Genomic DNA, 15,653 nt, shown 5'->3' with positions numbered 1-15,653 from the left:
GCTGGGTTAACAGGCGTAAGCCACCACATCCAGCCAATCTTCCCAATTTCTTAACAGCTTTTTGACAAATTGAGTCAGCTTCTTTTGTGTTAGCCAAGAGCTAGCCTTTAAGCAGCCTGGCCTCCTCATAGGTATAGGGAGGCCAGGGTGAGTAAGCAAATACTGGTGCCCACAGCCGAGAGCTGCCTCACAATCTCTGTGGCTCAAGTGTATGTAAGGCCCTTGTAGAGTAACTAGGAGCTATGTCCATGGAAGAGGTGAAAGAACCAGGATTCTGGGGATTCTCTGCTTTGGATTCCCCCTAAAACTCCATCAGTCTATGGAAAGGAAGGGAACACAGCACTGGACTCAGGTCAAGATAAACGCACGCAGACCACCAGCTTCCTGTTTCTGCAACAAGCTCATTGTACCTTCACGCAGCATTGTCTGAGAATGCCAGGAGGGGATCCGTGAAACCCTAAGGAATCCGGCCCCCATGGTGCCGTAACAGAGGACATTTCACCCACTGCTGGTTTGTAGGGAGTCGGGCTAGGATGAGGACAAAGGTGGACAGAAGGCCACAGGAAAGTGGTCTGAACAAAAGAACGATGACAACCGCCTCCCCTAATAAGGCCACCAGATCCCAAATTTTGGTACCAAGAGTTAATATCAATGTAGATGTGGTTGTTAAAACTTTTGTGGGTCTCTGCTTTACCATCTTTGAAAAGGGTATAATAATAGTATCTATCAGGTAGGAGTCTGGCACAGATTAAACAAAATGTGCATAAATCACTGCCCATCACAGGTGTTTGAAATATGTTTTGGGCTATAATTTAGCTTTTTAAAATTATTTATTTTTAGAGACAGGGTCTTGTGTTATTACCCACACGAGAGTACGGTGATGTGATCACAGCTCACTGCAGCCTTGATCTCCTGGGCTCAAGCCATCGTTCGACCTCGGCCCCCTGAGTAGCTGGGACTATGGGTGCACACCATCACACTTGGCTGATAAAAAAAAAAAATTTTTTTTTTTTGTAAAAAAGGGGTCTTGCTATGTTAGGGTAATTTAGGCTTTGAGTAAGTACTTCTTTGCCTTTAGAGGTATCTGATTTTAGTCTGAGAGAGGTCCAGTTTGAGAGGGGTTCAGTCTGCAAATGTTCACAGAATGTCATTATCAATATTATTAAATAAGCCCTACTGAACTTGCACTGGTAAACAGCTCCCTGTGGAACTGATTTCCTTCACTGGGCAAGCTGGGGGATTTGGCACTGTGCCAGGCAGTGCCTCCATGCCTTGGGAACCCTGGGGTACCTGTGCCCTGCTGGCTTCCACCCTCCCTCCTCTTATAGCTTGGATCACCCTCGTGAAGAGTTGATGCAGGACAGGCTCTACAGAACAGGCAGCTTCCCCAGCAGACACTGGGCTCATCACTGCTACATCGTGGGCCCACGAGGAGCCGGCCAGGCACGAGCTAAAGGCAGAAAGCCTGTGGCTCTTTCTCTCAGTTCACCTGCAGGGGGGGAAGTACAGGATGCTTGGAGAGGCTCTTGGCCCACGTCCAATGAGTGACTGAAGGACATTGCCTATCCCTTCCCTGTCTCCAAGTGCTGACCGCAGCCATGATGTGGGGGAGTGTGCTGAGGCACCACGTCCCATTTAGTGGCTCGTAGAAAGGCCTGGGCAGACATCCTCTGAAAGAGCTTCCCAATGATTCTGACACAATGTGTGGAGTCACCACAAAACGGGTGAGTGAAACCGCCTGTTTCTCTGGAACTCTGATTCACAGCCAATCATGGTCAAAGCATGTAAGTCAGCTGCATCAGAAACTTGTACTGTTGGACAAACATCCATGTGCTCCTCCATGTTCCTTAACCCCTTGATAGTTAGGTAAAGCTGTCTGTCTAGTTCTGGAGAACAGGCAGTGAGCAGAAGCATTTAAATGCCACAGTGGGACCTTTTGAGTGGGCTCTTAGGTGGTAGACAGCTAACAGTCTGAGTTTCTGAGTGAATGTATGGATCAGAGATGTGCACCTGTGCCCTAACCTGCACTGAACAGATGGTGCCAGCAAGAAACAGTGTGCCATGCCGCTGAGATTTGGGGAGTGAACCTGTTACTGCAGAAAGACCTAGCCTCATACTGACTAATATACCAGCCACACAAAAGAAGAGCCATCTGAGCCCCCACATGGAAGGGGCACCCCAAAGCCAGATCTGGCTCCTTTCAGCTCCCTCCCACACAGCTAGATGAGAGCTGAGGAGAGCTGGGAGGAGTGGGGTTGAGACAGGGCTTGTTTTTTACATAACTTTTATGAATTTAAACTCAGCTAATAATGGCATCCGCTTCCTTATCCTGTAAATAAATTCCTAGAAATAAATGGAACAAAAAAGAAATGAACAAAGTTCCATAAAGGACAGTTTATATGTGAATATCAAACCGTCAAAAGCTGTGAGATACAGATCATTCTCTATAATCCATACTTTTTGTTTTATGCTTAATTTAAAAATCAGAGGACAATGCAAAAAAAAAGTAATCACATACCTCCACTGCCCAGATCTAACCTCTGTTAAGATTTTAGCATATTAGCATCCTATTTCTATGTATATACTTTTGCATATTAAAAATCATACAATGATATGAATACATTCACTTAAAAAATAAATTAGAATATTATAGAGAAGCTTAAGGTCCCTTTGAGACCTACACAACATATTATCATTGTGATACTGGTTTGTATTTTTCTGGTCTATTTTCAATATTTTTATATACAAACATATGAATATATGGAAGATGGAAATTTACACAGCTATATATTCATAATAAATATAAAGTACTACTTCACAGTCTGCATTTTCTCTATATAGCCCTGTGGTCAAGAAAAGCAACAAAAAGAGGAGATAGTGTGGGACCAGCATATGGGATCATGGCCAAATGAGGCTCAAAAAGATTTGAGCGAAAACACAGATGAGTCTTTATTGAACCTCCATAAGATCACAACAGTTATAGTTCCAGGCTGGTCTCAAACTCCTGGGCTCAAGCAATCCTCCTGCCTTGGCCTCCCAGAGCATTGGAATTATAAGTGTGAGCCACTGTACCTGGCCGAGGGTGACTTTTATTTGGTTCAAAATAGCATGTCTACTTGTCTCTTGAATTTACTGTGGTAATGAAACCAGAAGTCAGACCCCCAGGGCGAAAGAAACGCAGGACAGACAGATGGAGCTCCTTCCCAGACATGCAGAAAATAACCAGGTAGATAGAGCACAGTACGTAAGGAAGAAATTGTCAACACCACCTTATGATGTGAACAAGCAGAACTTTCTGAAGAATTTCTATAAAATCTCAGAAGGAACTTACGTGGCTGATTTGTGTTTAAGTCTATGATTCAGTGGGACACAGTTTCATGTGTTTCATGTGTCTGTGGTCACGTCAAGCTTGCTTTGCCAAACACACTGAGGAAAGCACTGATTATTTTTGCCACACTGTGGCTGACTTAAACAATTCAGCTTAAAAAATACAAACAATGTGGAGAAAGTGGTCCCTGCCAACACACAACTCTCTGGGGAGCTCTCAGGGCATTCTCTGTATTTACATGTCCCCGCCACTTGAAATATACCTTTCCAGTGATCTGTTTACTTGCCTGTCTCCCCAGCATCCTTGAGGTCAGGGACTGTGTCCTGTATATCACTGTAACCGCTTTGCCTGGCACAGAGATGACCAACCATGTTTATGAAATGAATGAATGAAGAATAAAGTGCTTCCTTTCTAGAGTAATTAATTCTGCCTTGCCTACATTAAGCCCACTTCTTTAAGTGTGAGGAAATACGAGGTTACGTTACAGAGAATACAGAAATAAATGATTGCCTCATTCAATAATGAACTAGGACCAAGAATAAAATTGGCTGTTGTTCCTTAGTTACTGCTCTGCCACTAGCCCAATTTGTTAACTGACTACATTAAAGATCTAATTTAATTAAATCTTGAACAAAGCTCAGAAGACCTACAGAGAGCACTTTGCTTAATTACAGGCAGGGTTCAAGCACCAATCCTATTGATCTGGTCAGTTAAAATTCCATACAATGAATGCGGACAAAGAAAAAAAATACTGGTTCCTATTGCTTGTCAGGGAACTTTGATGAACTGTGGATTCACAGCTGCTAAAAAGACGGCAAAGGCAAACCAGTCTTGTACTCTACTGTCACAAGGATAAAAATAAAACGGTACCTCAGTCACTCTGCAGAGCTATACATCGTGAAGAACAGAAGACAGTGACAACCACGAAGGACAGATCCCTCCAGAGGGAAATAAAGTATACTAGGTGAGTGGATGGGTGGTGGCTGGAAGAAGGCTTTCGGCATTTAACGTCTAGTAAACAGGCACTGAAATGCATCTAGGAGCTTTTAGAGATCCACATTCATCTTGAAATAAAAAGAAATAAATCCAATTCATGGTATGTATATAAATTCCTGAGAACATCTCTAGTCGAGGAAGAGATTAAAGCTACTCAGCATTATTTGAAGGTAACTGAAATAAAAGTTATATAAAACCATACTAGTTGCACAAACTTAAAAAGGCAACAGATGTGATTGGAAGAAAGGTTTTGACTAAAATGTGTGTATGTGTGCAGGCCTGTATGTGTATGTATGTAAATATCCAATGTCCATGTTAGAGTTCTTCAAACATCTAAGGATTCCTGTGAAAAAAATGACAGGATGGTGTTCAACTTTGCACGTCACTCAACAGGTAACTCTAGATTTTACTACAAAGAACTACTACTAATTTTCTGAGCATTTACTATGTGCCAGACATCGCCTAACAACTTTATGAATATCATCTAATGTTTGCTTTGGGTGCTATTATTGTCCCCGTTTGTGGCAGAGTAAACTGAGGCACAGAGAGGTTAGGCAACTTTCCAAAGACCCGTGGTGACTTGACAGGTAAGGCTATGCATGACCCAGGCAGTCTGGCCCCAGAGCCCAGGTACCTAGTGTAGTACCTTCACACTGCGCTATTCTTAATACTGATCTCCAGAGTTAGAAAAAACATTGGAAGTTTGGGAGGGGGACTTTTTATTGTTTGCTAGTCCACAATCAAGGGCTGGCAAGTGAGAGGAGAAAATTCATTCTATACCACAGTATGTAATTACACCTAAGACCAACAATTTCCCTCACAAAACATGCACCATCAGAATGCACATGCTAAGAGTAAGTACATACCTAATTAGGGCATCAGTCATAATCACTGGGGAGTGTAACCCAGGAAATTACAGGTGGCGTAGGCTTTAGTGCTAAGCAGATTTCATCATGTTGCCCAGATAAAGCCTTTGCTGACTGGGATGATTTACACCTGCTGATGCAAGTATGGAGACTGGCATCCGATATAGCTGTGTGCTGAAAATATGCTTATGCACGTGAGTTAAGACAAAACGGTGTTCAGATGAGATGCAGCAGAGCCAGCCTTTTAATTATGACATTAGCACAAATGAAGAAGAGTTGATAACATTCAAAAATAGTAATTTCTTCCATATTTTTTAAATGAGGAAGAGCTTACAACATTCAAAAAAGGTAATTTCTTCTACATTTTTACATAATGGCAACTAAGAATACTTACATGTGGATTAAAAACAAAAAGATGTACATATGCTGATCTTGTTGAAGAATAGAAGGCCGAGTTATTAACAAGGTATTTTTTATGGCTAAAGGAGAAAGAACTATGGTGAAGGATGATGAGACCCACTAGATGTATTTCTCCCCTTCTAAGTCAACTTTATCTATATGTAAAATAACCAGTCAGAGCACAACTAGAAAACAAGCTTCTAATGTTGCCAAGACCGAGAGAGAGTAAAGCAAATCTAGTAATTCAAAGTGAAGTTCAGAGGGAATTGTCTGCAGAATTCACTGCTTCACCCCCAGTCCAATCACAGATCAAACTCACAGCCAAACACAGAAGTGCTACACACCAAACACAGAAGTTCCTGGGATTTAAGACTCCATCTTGGATAAATTTAGGGCTTTTAACAATTCTGCCAAACATTTCTATCCTGAAACATTAGCTCCTTCAGTAATGGATATATGTCCTAAACAAAATGGTACTCAAACTAGTTCAGGCCCTAGGTGAATAGCAGGAATCGCACTTACACATCTGAAAACAGAGAGACACATATATAATATGCATACTTACATTAAACAGATGCATATACACACATACATACATGCACACAATGTACAAGATATGGTGATTTTAACTTCTTATCTGCACCAGAAGAGATGACATTCTACCCTAGATTCACTCTAAGTAAATGAGAGCAGGTGCTATAAAGCTCAATAAAATTTTATAGAAAACGTTAAAAGGGGAATATTCCATATTTCTTTTTCAAATTCTAAAAATACTATTAGTTTATCTTACAGAAGAACATTTTAATTGAGCTTAGAAAACACGTGCTTACCCTGGAGAGTTGAGAATCATTGCCCCGATGTAACTTTACCAACCAGTCAGATTTAAGATTCCAGAGAAAAGTGTTTTTTTTTAAAAAAAAAACTTACCTCTACACCTTAGCAATTTCAAACTACTTTTCTTTTAAGAAGGACTTCATAAGAAGAAAGAGACAGTGATTCCCAAGGTTACAAATGCCACAAAAACATGGTGCCCCTGGTGGTACACACCAGCCTCTCTCAGCCCCATGCCCGGGAAGGGCCTGGCCATGGTGGATGCGGCATGCTCACCCTCCTCCGGAGCCGGTCCCGCTCCTCCCGGATTGCATTCATCGTGGCCTTGGTCCGGTTCAGTTCTTCCTCTTTGCTGCACAGCATGGCAGTCAGGCTCTCATTCTCTTCCCTCAGCCCAGCAAGCTCCTTCTCCCACCGAGACCTCTCTTCAGCCAGGTTGGGATACAGGTCCCGGCCAAGCACCCCCTCAATCTCCTCGACTGTCTGTAAAACACAGCCCCAAAGAAAAGTCAAGTAGGTTACCTTGGAGAAAGGGGATGGGAAGAAAACAGGCCGAACAGGAGTAAATGTCCACAGAGGAGTGTGGACATCTAGAACCACTTTGTTATAAATACTGATCATGACTAGGGACCACCCCAAAGTTATCTTGTCCCCAGTTTCAGAGGAGGCTCTGTCACTAGCCTGAGGTACAGTCTGTGTTACCCAGCACCCTTCAGAGTAAGAAAAGCAGTGAGTCCTCTCCTGGCGGCTGAGTCTATCTGTGGTGCTAGCTGACACATCCACATAATGCTTATTTCCTTCACTTGAGTTCCAGAGTTGGTGGATACACACAACCAGGCAGAAGGCCATTTAGTGATCCTGGTAATGCGAGGACAAACATGAGGTTGTAAACTGCATACAAAATCTACGTTGAAGTTTCCTAAATTATAGGCCTCCCACATGCCAACTCAGCGATAAGATAGGTCACATTACCATTTCCAGCTTTTAGTGCCACATCCAAATTCAGATGGTGCGAATGAGGTTCAGTCCCAAGACGTGAAAGACAAAAATAAACCTCATTGACACAGAAAAGAGGAAGCTCATTGTAGAGATGTCTAAGACAGCAGGGATTTAATTAATCAATAACACAGCTTTGAACTGTAAAGGAAAATCCCAGTTGCACATACAGAGTTTTTAAAAATACATTTAAAAACATTTAATAGAGAAGAAACATGCATAATATGAGGAAAAAAAGGAAGAAGTCATTCTGTCTACTCTATAAACTGTTCATTCACATTTACTTTCCTTTGAAAAAGGAAGCACAAGCCAGTGGATAATGAAACAAGGGGGAGAATTACTACGCAGAGGTAGAAGGCAGTGAAGAGACGGGGTAAGAAACAGTGGGCTGACCAGGTGCGGTGGCTCATGCCTGTAATCCCAGCACTTTGGGAGGCCCAGGCGGGTGGATCACCTAAGGTCAGGAGTTCAAGACCAGCCTGACCAACATGGTGAAACCCTGTCTCTACTAAAAATACAAAAATTAGCCAGGCGTCGTAGCGGGCCCCTGTAATTCCAGCTACTCTGGAGGCTGAGGCAGGGAGAATTGCTTGAACGTGGGAGGCAGAGGTTGCAGTGAGCTGAGATCACACCACTGCACTCCACCCTGGGTGACAGAGCAAGACTCTGTCTCAAACAAAACAAAACAAAAAAGAAACGGTAGGCCTCAAATACTAAATAAGGGTACATCACTCTAGGATGCTCACATTGGTTCTCAAATCTGGCTGCCCTTTGCACATGAGCTGCTTTATCCTTCCTTTCAATCCAAAGACTCTTATCCTACTTGGCTCTGCTCCAGACCCTGTGCTTTGTCCCTGGCTGGTTGGTAGAGGTCCTTGGCCTCCTCCTTCCCTCTCAACCCCGAGGCTGGGGCTAGACCTAAGTTGTCGTTACAATCAAATAGAGGGTCCAGGAGATTCCAGAGAAAAAAACACCAGCAACTGCTTCTCCCTGCCCTGAACCACATCAACTACACGTTTGCAATTGAGATGAAAAAGATGGAAAACCAGCAGTGTTATAAACATGCATCACAGTTTACCTTGTGACACCACAGTTCTTTCGTGCAAGCCAGAATTCCTACTGATAGAAACTTGGGCCTGCAGTTCTCTTTGCATGGGTTACTCTCAGACTTTTACATTTGAATTGCTATGCCCAGGCCACTAAGTTACGCCAAAGGAATATAAAGATGCGATTTTTCTGAATTCAGTAAGCCTTAACTTTCCCATCATTCACAATGAGTTTGTGGATGCAACAAATTCTTCACACCACCTCAAACAGCAAGAGGAAAACACATTACAGGCGTGGCTGAGACCCGGCTCCAGTGTGCTGGGGATAGATGACTCAGTCAGGCCTGAACCTTCCTCCTTGTTAGCACCATGAATTGATGACTCCTGAAATGATATTCTAGAGGCCTTATAGCTTTAATAAAACTTCCAGGCTAAACTCACAACTTAAGAGTGCTCTATGATGAACCACACTAAAATAACATGGTTCAATACCAGCAGTCGAATGGTTTCCAAGTAAAGTGTCCCTTCTGCTGCAAAGCCAGTGAACCCGACTGCTGACATCATGACTTTTTCTGAAGTAATTCAGCCCAACCAGAATTTACAGGGCCCCCTACACCATGGCCTCATCTATAGTATGGCTGTTACGGAAACATTCATCCCTAACGAGTATGTAAGGAAACTGCACTTCAAGAGAAGGACTGGACCACTTCCCTTACAGAGCCTCCAAGGGCCTCACCGAGGGTAAGGGCGGTCTACCTTAATCGCCAGGTCGCAGTGCTCGCTAGCCGTGGTGAGTTGCTCGATGTGCCTGTCCACCTCGGCCACGGAGAGGCTGCAGCTGCTCTTCTTCCTGCCGCAGACGACATTCTCCAGCCCCGTCAGCACCCTCTGCAGTTCAGAGTTCAGGTCACTGCAGTTGTCTGCAAATGAATGAAGACAAAATGTGTTACGCAGGGCAACAAACGCTCTGTTTTGCTTATCGTGAGGGACCCATTCAGGTAATGGGATGGCAGTGGAGCATGACATTTCAGAGTTCACCACCAGCCAGCCTAACCTCACAGGCACTGCCTCGGAGGCATGGAGCCAATGCAAAGCTCTTTTAATTAAGGAGTTTCAGAGGTCATTTTCTGAATTCTCTTGTCTTTTACTCAAAGCAGCCACATCTTGAGTTTCTTTAGTAAGAACAAAGAACTGTCTAGAAGAGGCTGTTGGTACTAACAGAGCCTTCTGGTCAACCTGTGTGCTCAGTTGCTCTGACAAGCACTAACTGTGGAAAAATCCTGAAACTGTACTAAATGTAAGCAAAAGTCTCAGAATGAGCAGAGACACTAGGTATTTTGAAAAACAGAAACTGTGCAAGAGACAGTCCTTGCTCTCAATGAGCCTGAAAACAGGACTTTTCGATGACAGAACCAGTATGCTCTACCTTTGCAATTTAATCCATGTTCTTTCATCAGGGGAAAAAAACAAACTGTTCTAACTAATTCCATCTTGTTCTCCACGTAAGGTAACCAATGCTAATAATTTGATTTTGACTTTAAAACCTGGGTTGCTTTGAACTGCTGGACATCCAGGGTCTGGTCAGAGAAGTAAAAAATAATTATAATGTGACCTAGATGTATCTCAGAAGACAGTTTTATTGGGGAAAAAAACTTCCCTTAAAGTCAAATACAAATTTTGCAACTCGCTTTTTTGGATTCTGTATATCGCCATGCCATTCAGTTATTGTTGCAGGGCCGACGCTGACTGACCACATGCAGTCCTTCAGAGTACATCCTTCCCCTACGTCCAGCCTGACCCTGCATGAAAGTCGCTCAGTGTCTTCCACTTCCTTCTTCTCTCCTGCATGCTTCTCACCGCAGCTCCCAGGTACTAACATGGTCAACTGCTTTTCGGACTTACCTTTGGAAGACTTCAAGAAAACTCTTGGCACAACAGGAACAGGACTTCTCAGAATACTTTAGTCAACCTCATCTGGTTGCCTGTATCTGTAAATTACCTAAATCTAGAGATATCAGCCTAAGGCTTTCACTCCAACCAGTACACACAACTACTCCACCTATTCTCAACCCTGTTCCTTCCCGATCTCTCCCATCTCCATGAATAGCACTTCTATCCACCCGGTTACTCAGGTCAGCTCTGAGGCAACCTTCTATGCCTTTGCCTGACATTCTAAATCCAATTCATCTTGTGACCACAACCTCTAAAACTTATCCCCAAACTGACCTCTTCCTTCCATCTCCACTGACACCACCCTGCTCTAAGCCACCATCCTCTCTCAACTGGACCACTCTAACAAATCTCCCACCTCCATTCTCCACGCGGTCACCAAAGTGAGCCTCCTAAAAGCAGAGTTCAGAACAAGTTACTTTCTTAGCCCAAACTGTCCGATGGTCTCCCATCGTCATTCATCTAAAGTCCCAACTCCTTACCAGGGTCTGTAAAACTCTGCATGATCAAGACAGCTGTGCTCAGTTCACGCTGCACCATGGAATTCCCTGGGGAGCTTTTATAAACTATGCATGCCCAGGCCCCACCCCAGACCAATTAAATTCACACTCTCTGGGGGTGGGGCTTGCACAATGGAAACTTGAGGTTCCTCAGGTAATTCTAACGTGCAGTCAGAGTGAGAACCACCCATCTGACCTTGCCTCACCCGTCAATCTTCCCCTTGTTCATGATGCTCCATTCACACTCCTGGTCTTCTGTTTTCTCCTGGAACATGTCAAACTCCTGTCTGCTCCATGGATTCCTTTTCTTTTGCTGTTTCCTTTGTCTAGACTGATTTTTTAAAATTTTAATTAAAAAGAAACACAACCTTTTAAAGACAGGGTCTTGGTCTGTCACTCAGGCTGGAGTGCAGAGGTGCAATCCTAGCTCACTAAAGCTTCACACTCTTGGGCTCAACCTAGCCTCCCACCTCAGCCTCCCAAGTAAGTAGGACTCCAGGCACACATCACCACACCCAGCTCATGTTTTTATTTTTGTGTAGAGAGAGGGCCTATGTTGCCCAAACTGGTCTCAAACTTTCGGCCTCAAGTGATCCTCCTGCCAAAGGCTTCCAAAGTGCCGACATTATAGGCATGTGCCACCATGCCTGGCCAACCAAATTTCTAAGTATCATTCAGCTCTCAGCTTAAATACTACCTCCCCAACAAGCTCTTCCCTATCTAAAGCACAGAGTTTCACCTCCTTCCTTGCCCAGTCCCTATCTTCTTATCCTATTTTTTTTTCATGGCAATTATCGCTATCTGATCTAACTTACATGTTTGTTTTTTCTCCTCCACTAAAACGTAAGCTCCAGGAAAGAAGAGACTTTGATCTTCCTCATTATTGTATCTCCAACACAGAATAGTGTTGGCAATCAAATATTATTTTTTAAATGAGCAAAAAGAAACACATCACCATTTATTTAAGAGACAAGAAGGCTAGAAACAGACTGTCAATTGCAGCATGTTTTTCTTTTTCTTTTTTTGAGTTGGAGTCTCACTCTGTCTCCCAGGCTGGAGTGCAGAGGTACAATCTCGGTTCACTGCAACCTCTGCTTCCTGGGTTCAAGCGATTCTAGCTCAGCCTCCCAAGTAGCTGGGATTACAGGTGCACGCCACCACACCTAGCTAATTTTTGTATTTTTAGTAGAGACAGGGTTTCACCACGTTGGCCAGTCTAGTCTCTAACTCTCTATCTCAGTGCTTTTGTTCCTTGATATGAACCTTGCCCTGAGCTAAGAACTAGGACACTCATCACTGCAGAGGCCCTCTGAAGATGGAGGCAGGTGGACACCACCAACTGGAGGCAAAGGACCCAAGTGAGGAGCAGCACTCCTCAGGACCACACTACCAGCCTCTGAATGACCGTGTGCCCTCTGGTGCCGGTCTCCTGGTCTCCAGAGCTGGTGTGAACACACTGTCCTGGGTTATGTGCATTAAGCGCTCATGAGTGAGTTACTCATGAAATAGCCATTCTGTGCTGATTTCCCTAGTGCAGGTCTACCTGATGCAATAATTATACTGCACATGTCTGCTGAGGGGCTCTCACAGTAGGGCTGGAGGGGTGGTAACAGATGCTTCCTGAGGGTGCAGGGTTACAGGGAACAGGAGGAGGGGCTAGGGATGTGACCAGTATTTGTTTCTCATACTTTAATTGGCCAGTTGCTGAGTCCTGAACTCAGGCCAGAAGCAGAGTGAGAAGATGAGTAAGAGACCGACTTTAACTGTGAGATACTCCCAGCTGTACAAAGCCACTGCCCCAACTCTCAGCTGCCCATCACTACTGTAAGGAAAGTGACCAGAGGCCAGGCACTGTGGCTCATGCCTGTAAACTCAGCACTTTGGGAGGCCGAGGTGGGTGGATCACCTGAGATCAGGAGTTCAAGACCAGCCTGGGAAATATTGTGAAACACTGTCTTTACTAAAATTACAAAAACTAGCTGGATATGGTGACACGCCTATAATCCCAGCTACCAGGGAAGCTGAGGGAGGAAAACAGCTTGGACCCGGGAGGCGGAGACTGCAGTGAGCTGAGACTGCGCTCCAGCCTGGGTGATAGAGCAAGATACGACACTCCATCTCAAAAATAAATAGATAGATAGATAGATAGATAGATAGACAGAAGAAGAAAGGAAAGTGGCCGGGCTCATGCCTGTAATCCCAACACTCTGGGAGGCCGAGGCAGGCGGATAAGGAAGTTAGGAGTTCGAGACCAGCCTGACCAACATGATGAAACCCCATCTCTACTAAAACTAAAACTACAAAAATTAGCTGGGCGTGGTGGTGTGCGCCTGTAGTCCCAGCTACACAGGAGGCTGCGGCAGGAGAACTGCTTGAACCTAGGAGGCAGAGGCTGCAGTGAGCCGAGATTGTGCCAATGCCCTGCAGTCTGGGGGAAGAGAACGAGACTCCATCTCCAAAAAAAAAAAAAAAAAGAAAAGAAAAAAAGAGCACAGTGCAGACACAAGACAGAGAGTTGGCAAGATGTGTGGTTATTTAAATTGATGCATAGACTCTAAAGAGCATCTGCCCTTCAAACTAAGGAGGGCTAATACATGCTTTCTTTGGTCAGAGGGAGCCGAATGTATAAAAACAGGTGGGGTGATGAACCCCACAAAGTCCAGTTTGTGCTGTGGAACTCTGTACTGTGTCTTCACATAGGCCCATCAGTGACAAGTTGGCACTTGGCTGTCCATTGCTGTTTTTCCCTGTTTGGAGTCTCATGGGAGGACGAGGAAACTGGGCAGCCTGGAGCAGGTACTATGTCCCCTGTCAAGGTGCTACCTTAAGGTACCAGGCACCCATCACCACTCACCCCCAACATCCACAAGGCTCCAGACAGGACAGAACTGTCTTTCAGAGTCTGTGGCATGAGGTGCCACAGTAGGTCCTAAGTACAGGAGAAGAGTTGCTGGATCATATGGTAATTCTATGTTTAACTGAAACAATGAAAAGCAATGACTCAAATAACGGTACTACAATATTCACTGAAGCATTATTCACAATGGCAAAAGATGGAAATAGCCCAGGGGTCCACTGACAGATGAAGCAGCAAAATGTGGTCTCTTAATACAATGTCATGTTATTAAGCCTTAAAATAGAAATAAACTTCGTTTATATGATACAACATGAACTTTGAAAACATTATACTAATTAGAATAAACAGATACAACATGACAAATATTTTCACTAATACGAAGTATCTAGAAGAGGCAAATACAGACAGGAGATAGACTTTAACCAGGGGTGGGAGTGATGGGAGAATAGGGAGTTATTGTTTAATGGGTACAGAGTTTATGTTGGCAGGGAAATGTCCTGCAAATGGGTGGTGGTGGTGATAATATCAACTCTGTGAATGCCACTGAACTGTACACTTAGAAATGATTGCCATGGTAAATTTCATGTTTATGTTACCACAATAAAAATGATATAATACATGTATTTCAGTGAGTAAATGAGGAGATAAAAGCAAATAGGCATATATGAAATGGAAAACAGTAACCTTCTAGAATGGCAGTACATTCAGAAAGGATATGAGGTACTGTAATTCAATTAAAAAAACTTTTTCCCCTGTGGGTTGGAGAGCAGGACAAGGAAGAAAGAGACAGGGGAAGTCTACTCTTTAGAAAAACCCCGGCCCCCTGCCGTGCAACTCCATGAAGGGCAGCACTGAGGCAGGTCCACTGGCGTTCTCCCTCAGCCTCTGCTGTATTTTATTTTTTTATTTTAAAAATTATTTTTTTTCAGAGACAGTCTCATTACATTGCCCAGGCTAGTACTGAACTATTGGACTCAATCTAATTCTCCCACCTCAGCTTCCCAAGTGGCTGGGATTACAGGCGTGAGCTACCTGTGCTGTGCTTTATGCATAAAAGGAAACTGTTCTATGTCCAGGATACAGAGAGGAGGCCTTTGGTAGCAAATACACATCTTTTATCTGTACTGTGCTCTTTCCAAAGAAGAAATTGAGGTTCCTTATCACAAGTAGCCACAAATAAGGGGAAAACACGGCAACGGGATCAGGGAAAGGCTGTGAGCAATCGGAGGCTGACATAGCTGAGGGCTGACTCCCCCAGCTAGCCATGAGCTTCCTGGCAGCCAGAGGAAATATGAATTATCTCCTGACAGAAAAGAGGAAGGATTCTAGCTTCACAAGGGAGACAATGTGTTTTTGGCAACAGACGCTGGAAGGATTTAGGTACATGGTACTTTATACGTGCTGTGAAGGGATGTGATGCCAGTCTCCTCAGCCAGTTTCACACATACACAGATTTCATATGGTTTCTTCTTACATTAACCTTCAGTTAAAATGAAAGTTGTAGACCATTCAAACTACAAGGTAAAGGAAACTCTGGGGAGTGCTAGGCTGACATAATCTTGGCACTCAGTCTTCAGAGTTGCCTGATGAGACCGAACAGGACCCAGAAGACTGGACGGAATGGACCTCTCCCTTTCGCCAGCAGATGCAAACCAGCCATTTGCAGCCAAAGATGTATTTGCATATGGGGTGGGGCTGTGGTGTCTGGCATGACCTTTGTTATTTTTAAAATAGTTTTTGAGTTGTCAACATTTAAAAATCATTAGAATTTATGGCTATTCTTGTAAAATGAGAAGATCAGGCAATGCCGGGCCCAGCTTCTCACACCACAGCCATCTGCGGAGGGGCAGCCACTCACTGATCCCCAGACTCAACACGCCCACC

The 15,653-nt window shown here is 44.0% G+C and overlaps 1 protein-coding gene across 4 annotated transcripts in view; it reads right to left on the bottom strand.

The window, feature by feature from the left end:
- The window catches only part of MCC (MCC regulator of WNT signaling pathway), a 460,356-nt gene that overhangs the window by 65,274 nt on the left and 379,429 nt on the right, over positions 1-15,653 (bottom strand). For all 4 annotated transcript variants that reach the window (XM_017527172.2, XM_017527173.2, XM_017527174.2 and 1 more), the window contains 2 exons: positions 9,219-9,382; positions 6,697-6,903 (listed from right to left, as the gene is read on the bottom strand). In XM_017527172.2, coding sequence (XP_017382661.1) covers positions 6,697-6,903; positions 9,219-9,382 — 371 coding nt within the window. The remainder of the gene's footprint in view (positions 1-6,696; positions 6,904-9,218; positions 9,383-15,653) is intronic.

This window comes from Cebus imitator, unplaced genomic scaffold (assembly GCF_001604975.1).
Source record: "Cebus imitator isolate Cc_AM_T3 unplaced genomic scaffold, Cebus_imitator-1.0 Scaffold46, whole genome shotgun sequence".
Classification (NCBI taxonomy): Eukaryota; Metazoa; Chordata; class Mammalia; order Primates; family Cebidae; genus Cebus; species Cebus imitator.
This window is presented reverse-complemented; position numbering and strand designations above follow the sequence as displayed.